The 9,761-nt window shown below is 33.7% G+C and overlaps 1 protein-coding gene across 1 annotated transcript; it reads left to right on the top strand.

The window, feature by feature from the left end:
• The first annotated feature begins 2,803 nt into the window (after positions 1 to 2,803).
• On the top strand, positions 2,804 to 8,764 carry LOC146526867 (dipeptidase 1-like). The gene is made up of 6 exons (XM_085206144.1): positions 2,804 to 2,869; positions 3,261 to 3,416; positions 5,946 to 6,078; positions 6,628 to 6,784; positions 6,998 to 7,052; positions 8,596 to 8,764. Exons 1-6 carry the CDS (start codon positions 2,804 to 2,806, stop codon positions 8,686 to 8,688), a joined length of 660 nt encoding a protein of 219 aa, XP_085062270.1. The 3' UTR covers positions 8,689 to 8,764.
• Positions 8,765 to 9,761: the final 997 nt, after the last annotated feature.

Genomic DNA, 9,761 nt, shown 5'->3' with positions numbered 1-9,761 from the left:
GGTCAATCGTGGTGCAGGAGCGCGATCGTGCAACTTTAAACACGACAGGTTGTGGCTTCTATTCTCACTCGAGGGCATGAATTATTTTATATATTAATTTCTTCGCCTTGGTATCGAGGTAAAGCGCGGCGTTGTGTTCTGCCACTCAACACACAATGCTTTAAGAATTCGGGGGTGGAGAATGGAGTGTCTTACCACTACCACTAGGTTCCCTCTGTCTACGCTGCTATCCAGAAAAAAACGTGAAGCAATTTACCCTATAATTATGTATTATGTTTGTAATTTAATATTATTATGCGGCAATCCGATAATAATTACCATATGACCGTGACCTTTATTTTATCACAGCTAATTGTTACAATTATTTATATTTACTATGATATCTCAGTATTTGAGTAGTAGGTTTAATGAATTGCATAATATACACATATTTGGATAATCATTATAAAAACATGAATAAATATTTGTAAGTTTCATGTTTTATTGAAATATATTAATAATATTTTATATAACCACTCCAATGTTTGGTGACAACGGGAGAAACTAGGACATCTTAGTGTTTAGATAGTCCGTTTCCTAGATTCCGTTCAATTTACACACATTGAGAGCAACGATACGATTTAAAAATAATTACCTTATTAAAAAATCGAAAATAGCTTCAGAATATAAAATTTTTATTTATTTATTTAAAAAATGTAATTGTAGAAAATAAATATTGCTTCAAATAGGTAGGATTTCAACCCACTATCAACCATATTCAAGTAAGAATTGTCTAACCGCTCAGTACGTCACAACTTAAGTACCATCGACACCATCTGGATACGTGGCACTCCACTACAGTGTGGTAGGAACTTCCTTCCACGCCACCCTACTGTGGAATGGCCTACCTGCGGCAATGTTTCCAGGTCGATACGACTTGGGTACCTTCAAAAACCTCGTCCACCTTAAAGGCCGGTAAAGCACTGTAGCTCCTCTGGTGCTATACGGGGTCGTGGGCGGTGGTGATCATTTACCATCAGGTGACTCGTACGCTCGTTTGTCTTTTATTTTTCCATAAAAAAACCACGACCTATACTAGCGTCAATGTGAAGTGCCATTGTTCCCGTATTCTACATCTAAATATATTCAAGATTCTAAATACTATATTTAGAACGGTTCAATCGAATGCAAATGTAGGGAAATTGGTAAGAGTCTAGAAAGATTTCTTTGCGTTTGCATAATATTAACCAAGGTGTTTCCATTCATTTTAAATTTTGCATGGAGAAAAGTAATAATAGTCGCTTTAATATAAAGTATAAACTTTTCTTAGCGTCACGTTGTATTCCGCACACAGCAAGGTAGGCAGAGGGAATCTAGTGTTAAGACACTCCGTATTCCGCCGAATTCTGGAGACATTTTTACAGAAAATGAAATAAGAGAGTATCTTGACACTAGATTTTCTCTACTATTTGAGATAAGGTATGAAACTGAAAAAAGAGTAGAGATATCGAATTGAATACGTTTATAGTGATAACAAAAATAAATACTTTAGATTGATTTTATCTGGACTAGTAATGAAAATATTCTACGAAGTAATTAGGCCATTCTACTTTCATGTGCCTAAAAGTTGGCCACCTTTAAAATTACACTCTTACGTAAACACAAATATTTTTTGAGAGTATAATAATGTTGCTATTTTATACTTATTAAGGCACCACTACATAATTTTGTTGTAATATCATTCATAATAATTTTTCCATATTAATACTTTTATTTCTTCGCTCTGGCACAAAAGCAAAAACCCAGCGTTAAGTTCCGTCACTTGACACACAATGCCCCGAAAATATTCGGCGGAAAATAGGGGACGGAGAGTCTTACCACTAGCTTCCCTAGAAGTTGCCTAGTAGTTGATTTTTTTTTTTTCAATTCTTAATATTTTTAGCAGTGAGAATGATCAACCGCAACGAGGGCCGGGCTGTGGTCTGCGTGCTTCTGGCGGTCATGGCAGTGGTGGCAGCCGCGTCCTACGATCGGGAACGGCTTGAGATAGCCAAGCAAATATTAGAAGAAGTTCCTCTTACTGATGGGTGAGTTGTTAAAGCTAAATTCAAGTTGTTTACACTTGAAAAATCGTTATTTAAATGTTTTGAAATTTTATTGAATTTTGGTAGCATATATTGTTATGTTTAATAGAAAAAATTAAAAGCATAGGTAAATACCGTTATTTCATATTTATCTAGGAAGGTTTACACAGTCACGGTAGACGCACGTCATAAAAAGTAGCCTAAATATTTCTCCATAACCCTCTCTACCTTTTTGAAAATCCCATAAATATAATTGAGCTGTTTCAGAGATTAGTCTACACAAATAGAAAGGCAAACAGATAAAAATTGTTTGTGTTTTAGTATCGTATAAACCACATTAAATATAAGCACTTTATTTTAATAAACATGGTTCCATTCCCCATTTTTTCCATTTTCCATTCCCCGTTTTCCGCCGAATTCAGGAGGCGTTTCGTGTTGAGTGGCGAAACTCAACACTGCACTTAAAATAAATATTATAAATATATAACAATATCGCAATATAGAAAGATATACGAATATTGTTAGTAGTGATCCTTATAAAATTCTTGCTTGCAAGATTTGTTAGGAAAATAATTAAAATAATTTAAATACGCATATTTAGTTAACATTAAATTATACTATTACCCTTTCTAATGATTTACTTAACGTATAATTTTTTTCTTGTACATTTTTTTAAGTAAACAAACTTTGGTATGTTAGTATAAAGTTTGTACTAGTTGTGTTGCCGCCTCCATTGTATTATGTGTATGAAGTTTATTGTAGAGCGTGCAATCTTTTCTGCAGCTTTATTTAGTTCGACCTACTCGGTAAGAGTTTTAGCTGTTTAGTATGACGATATAATACATTAGATGAATACATTACATAGAGGCCAGTCGTGGCCTAGGGCACAAAGTGGGACCGGGTTCGATCCCCATTCAAGTAGATGAAACATTTATTTAAATTTATATTTCCATTTCTTTGCTCTGGTGTCGAGGCAAAGGGCAGCGTTGAGTTCTGCCACTCAACACGCAATGCCTCCTGAACTTACAGTACAACCGCCTCGAATTTTCTTTGGTGACTTCTTGATAATATTAAGTTGTAACAAGCGTAAAATAATTTCGGCGTATAAAAAAAATATCGTTATGACTTTTTTCGGAATAACACTTGTTAAGTATATTAAATATTATATTTTAATAAAGATATTTATATCGTTGTTAGGCACAACGTCTACCTTGGAACATCAGGAAATTCCTGCGCAATCAGATCAACGAATTTGAACTGGATACCGACCTCACACAAGTGGAGCCCTGGTCCATCTCTAAGTACTCTCACACTGATCTACCTCGACTCAGAGAAGGCATGGTTGGAGCTCAAGTACGTATAATATATATAAAAATTTCGAATATTTTTATTTCATTAAAAAATATACATTCACCTATTTTGTGATGATTCCTACTCGAGGAAATTGAATATTTAATATTTCATTTCCTCGATGAGTTCCACCACCCTACACATAATGCCTCAATAATTCAGCAGAAAGTGGGGAACGGAAATGATAATATGGAACAAAGTGTCTTGACACTAGGTGCACTGTTCTCTCCGCCTCTCCTTTAGCGGGATACAGAGTAAACAAACATAAAAATAGGTATCAATCTCCATATATCCTTACTTTCATTTAAGTTTAATATAAGTTAAATATAATTTTATATAAAGTTATAACGCCCAGCAACCGTATACAAACAAGGCTTGCTCTGGCTATTGATAGAATATTCAATTTAAACCAAAAGAAAAGAAACTTAGAAATCGATCGATTGAAATACGACCCGAGTATATGTAAATGACTTTTATTTTATCTCGTGAAGTTACTTTTTCTTTGATATAAATTATGTCTAATTTATGCATTTAATATTTGAGGCAGTGGGAGAGCAGTGGTCTGACTGTTAACATGATAGTTGTGAGTTCGATTCCCATTAAAAAGAATAATTATTTTTAAGTTATTGGTTCTGTCACTCAACACACAAGGTTTCCAGAAGTCACTAAAAAGTAGGAAACGGAAGTGTAGTAGGTACCTCCCTCTGTCTTCCCTGCTATTTTCGGGATACAGCGTGAACCTAAAAATATTGATAGATAATACGCAATGTCACGAAAATTACACGGAAAGTTCTAAACGAAATGTCTTATCACTAACTCGCTTCACTCTGCTTACTCCGGTGGAGTGATCTTATTGATAAAACATTCCGTTTTTCACTAATTTAATTCCCGTTCATGAATTTTCCGCGTAGCAACGTTAGAAAGAAGCGTGAAGCTGCTTTTAAAAGATAACAAAGTTAAATCAGCAAATCTTTTTATAAAGAAAAAAGCCTTTATTAATACAATATGGAATATCTTATAATGCTGTTAATTAGCTTCTTTTCTTTGGCATAATAATTAAAATGTGCCCTTGGTAAATTCAACAAATTTGATAATTCAAAAAAAGAGAGTTTAAAATAAAAAATAGCGGACGATGAGCGGACTTAGATTATAAAGATTAAATATACGTTATAAAGGTAAAAATAGATACAAAAAATAGGAACAAACTTTGGTGTAAGTAAATATATTGCATTATAACATTTATTCATATACAATTATGTAAATAATAATTATTAGTATACAGTTGCTCAGAGGTGATAGATAGAAGCCGGTTCGTATCGCCAGTTATTTCTTTTATATATTTTTAAATAAATAAATTGTTAGTACTTTCAGTGGAATGGAAGCTTTTAGTATTACAAAACACAAAAAAATATGTTGATAAATCATATATATTTGTTCAATTTAAACATATTATAACTAGCATATTACTTAAGTAAGACAATAGTAGAATATCAAACGCCATATAGTTTACTATAATAGAATAAAATATGTAAATAGAAGACCAAGGTTCACCAGTCGGGGCTTTAGAAGCTTGGCAATTTAAAATGATGCCTTCTCTATCCTGAAAATATTTTCCTCTCCCTTCCATCAAAATAAGCTCAAACAAAAACTTGTTACCTCCAGTTTCTGTCTGACCCTCGTCATAACGCTGCAATATTCGTATTATCTGAGGGTTTTAATTAAAACTGCGTACATTTTCATAACGACCATTTGAAACAGACGTTCACAGAGTACCCACTATTATTATAAATTTATTACTGTTGAGTCTGTTGACATTGGATTTTGGTAGCTGTTTCACTTAATGAATGAAAATATTCACTAATATATGTATACTAGCGGCCCGCTCGCGGTTACACCCGCGTGAACTATGTTATTATTAATTTCTGTCTCCATGACTACGTCATAGTGACGTCTATGCAAAATTTGAGACTCCTAGCATTTGTAGTAACGGAGTTTCATACAAACTTTCGACCCCAAAAACAACCCCTTAGAAGTCGAATATTGCAAATTCCCGTCTTAGCGAGCACCTACGTCCTATAAGTAACTCCTATGCAAAATTTGAGATTCCTAGCACTTATAGTTTCTGAGATTTCGTGATGAGTGAGTGACCTTTCGATTTTATATATATAGATAGATAAGATATCTCCTTAACAGATTTAATTTTACTTCTATACACTACTCTCTATTTAGTAAGGACAGTCGTGGCATAGGGGGCTGGAGCGTACGATAAAAATAAAAGATTGTGGGTTCGATTCCCACTCGAGAAAATGAACTATTTAATGTTTTCATTTGCTCGTTCTGGTAACAGAATTCGGTTTAAAGTGGGGAACGGGGCCTTAGCACTAGGCTCCTTCTGCCTGTCCTGCTATTTGGGGCACGCGTAAAGCTGAAAAATAAAATATCTACGATCTTAAAAATTATATGTAAGTAGTAGCTATTTACGGACTTATTAAATAAACAAAAATCTTTAGAATTTGTAATATATTTGGACAGTTCTGGTCCGCGTTCGTCCCCTGCGCCACTCAGAACAAGGACGCGGTGCAACTGACGCTGGAACAGATCGACGTCATCCGTCGCCTCGTCGACAAGTATCCTCAACATCTGCAGCTCGCTACTTCAGTCACTGGTAAATCCTTTGTTTTCTTTTGATTTCATTTGTGCTTAGTTTTAGTTTCCTTTGATTTTATGCTTTTGCTTCTACTATTTAAACTGTGTGGCTATAATTTTTAAATTAGTTTCTTTATAAAACCCACAGAAATCAAAGGGTTTTTATAAGTTTGACAGGTATGTGTATATATGTGTGTGTGTGTATCTGTCTATCAGTCTGTGACATTGTAGCTCCCAAACGGATCGAATGTTCTTGATTCTTTTTAGACCTTTTGGTCTCGAAGATTTTTTATTACCTTCTATTTGATCACAAAGAAACCTCTAAAATGGAAACGTATTAATAATTCTCAATATTGCAAGCCTTTTGGTATTGTATCATCGGTTTGAACCGTCTTTCAAAAAAAAGGAGGTTGTGAATTCGTCGGAGTCTTTTTTTTATTACATTTTATTAAAAATATTCGAACATTTTTATTCATTTATGTTCTCTCTGTAATGTCACATTGATAGGCCATTTATAGACAACAAATTTAATCTTTTCTAGTATATGAAAACATATATTTCAAAACAGGAATTCTCGAGGCCCACAGCGCTAGACCACGAAAGATAGCATCTCTCATCGGCATCGAAGGTGGCCATTCTATCGGCAATTCCCTCGGAATTCTCAGGAGCTACTATCAACTCGGCGTCCGCTATATGACCTTGACTCATACTTGCAATACACCTTGGTAAGTCACTTTTGAAATATATCCTGTTTTCATTTCACTGAAATACTGTTAGTTATATATTATTTATTTATATTATTTATTAAACGCTAGCGAATTTAATATTGTAACTAAAAGTTATTATTGGCAATGCGAAAAATGTGAAGCGACGCATTTACCCATTTATTTGCGCCTATATTATTTGTCGCACCATTTATTTGTATTGTTATTTCGTAGGGCCGATTCAGCCAACGAGCCTCCCGCTGCAAATGGTCTAACGGAATTCGGAGAGGTGAGCAAGTTGTTTTGTGTCGTATTCATTCTGATTAATTGTAAGTTATGGAGTGTCTTAACACTAGATTCCCAGGGTCCTCTGCTCACCCTGCTGTGCGGGATACAGCGTGAAGCTAAAAAAACTTATATATTTTTACACTTATGTGTTTTTTTTAAAGATTACAAGTTCTCTTGCAGATATAATATTTGCATTTACTAGTATTTACCACTTATATTTATTTTAAGCATCATTTAGACAAATTCAGTCAAAAACTACTAAAAAGGAAGAACAGTAATAACTGAATTGAAAGTACATTTGCACATTTTTATATTCACTCCTATAAATAGTGTTTAGTTTGTTACTGAGTTCAACAAGTGATAAGACCTACGACAAGATTCTAATACAAAATATCGAAATAAATTACCTAAAATTTAACTAATTACATTTCTCACCCTAAATTAAATCTAGACATGTTACTTTAACTATAAACATTCAGTTTTGATCTATTTACTTGAATATTTTAAAGACATTAATTTATTTTTGAACACTTCTAACATTAAACCCATAGACAATGGCTAAATAGTTCACTATACGTTCAATTTACTATGAAGATCGTAGCTTTATACGTAACTAGATAATTTAAACATAATTTCTCTGTTTACATGCATTAGGTGCGGTATCACAAAGCTGAGCGCTTTAGAAACTAAAGCTCTTATAAGGCAGACGCGAATTCCTAATAATGTTCCAATGTATTAACTGTATTAATTTAAGTAATTATTGTATATAATATTGTGATTTTATGTGGAAAGAAAATTTATATGCCACTGTGGAAGGCAATGGTTGCATAATTTTTACAAAGCGAAATGATTATAAAACTAAACCAGTCAAGTGCGAGTCGGATTCGCCCAACATAGGTTCCGTAACAATTTCAGTATTGTAGATCTCCTGGAAGTAGCCTAGTGGTTTTGATTACACATTTATTGTATTTTTGTATTATTAAAAAAATAAAGCATACTCGTAAATACTCCAAACGGTCTCAAGATAAATAGTCTCAACAGACTGACAGCCGCACATCAAAAGGATCCTATAAATCCCTATAGGATCACTAAAAATATTTCTAGAGTTTTATCAGACATAAAAATATTAATTTAACCTGTAGTTAATTGTATTAATTATATTAATTATATTAATTTAAAAAGCTTTTAGTTTAATTTATTTTTTATATTGAATATAATATACTGCCCATTGAATATTAAATAAATATATATTTTGAGACCAAATAATATATACTTACAAAATTTAAAGATTTCAGTAAAATTAATGACTGTTATATTATAATATCGAATAAAATACGTCAAATTGGTATTACTTTTTATTTATACGATAATAATAAAACAAATATTGACAATTACAAACTTTTTAAAAGGAAAATTGACCAAAACGCCAGGCCATCTGAGTTAAACTTAACCAAATATAAATTTAGCTTTAAATCGATGAACTACAAAGTTACATAAGCTCGGCTCGACAACAATGCAATTAATTATATTGTTTTTGTCAACAGAAAGTAGTTCGCGAGATGAATCGTCTCGGCATGTTAGTCGACTTGTCCCACGTCGGGGAGAACACGACGCGGGCCGCTATCAGATTGTCGTAGGCTCCGGTTATCTTCAGCCACTCCTCCGTGTACACCCTCTGTCCTCACAAGCGCAACGTCCCGGACGACATCATCCAGTCCATGGTAAGTGATGTATGATGTACGCTGTTTGTAGCGCGTACGAGATTTACTAGAGTATCGGTGCTCGGATGGGGGAATTGTTATATTTTAGTGACAAGGACTTAGATAAACAACCAATGTTATTTACATGTAATTTTGATGTTTTTACAAGCTTTTATTTAAGTTGGCGTATAAGTTATTATCAGAATTATGCAATACAGGACAATGGTTAGAGTCATAAAAGTAAAAAGTTCCTTCCAATTTCAAGTTGCATCTAAATACAAGAATCTAGATTGAATCTACATCTAGTGCCGCTTAGTGTTCGTTATGCTAATAAATTCTCTATGAATCCCGAAATTGTTTAATCTATATATATAAAATCGAAAGGTCACTCACTCGTCACGAAATCTCAGAAACTACGAGTGCTAGGAATCTCAAATTTTGCATAGGAATTACTTATAGGACGTAGGTGCTCGCTAAGACGGGAATTTGCAATATTCGACTTCTAAGGGGTTGTTTTTGGGGTCGAAAGTATGTATGAAACTTCGTTACTACAAATGCTAGGAGTCTCAAATTTTGCATAGACGTCACTAGGACGTAGTCATGGAGACAGACACTAATAATAACATAGTTCACGCGGGTGTAACCGCGAGCGGGTCGCTAGTTTTTTATATAAATACTATAATGATTTTTATATAAATACTATGAGACCGTCGTGGTGCAGTTGCACAACATATTTACTTAAATTTATATTTTTGTATTTCGTTGTTGAGTTTCGCCATTCAACACACAATGCCTCCAGAATTCGGCGGAAAATGGAGAACGGAGTATGTTAACACTGTGCTCCCTCTGCCTATGCTGCTGTGTGCGGGATACAGTGTGAAGCTGTTTTATTTATTTATTTAAATACTATAAGTGAATTTAACACTAATTAATTTTAATATTTAAAGTATTAGTTTATTAAACAGAGTGTAACGCGATCGTTTCGTTTTCATGAACTTTATTTTTCCAAA

Source organism: Heliconius melpomene, chromosome 21, assembly GCF_056956725.1.
Source record: "Heliconius melpomene rosina isolate 202511_hmr_F chromosome 21, ASM5695672v1, whole genome shotgun sequence".
In the NCBI taxonomy this organism is placed as follows: domain Eukaryota; kingdom Metazoa; phylum Arthropoda; class Insecta; order Lepidoptera; family Nymphalidae; genus Heliconius; species Heliconius melpomene.
Note: the sequence above shows the minus strand (reverse complement) of the source record. Positions and strands in the feature narration are given on the sequence as shown.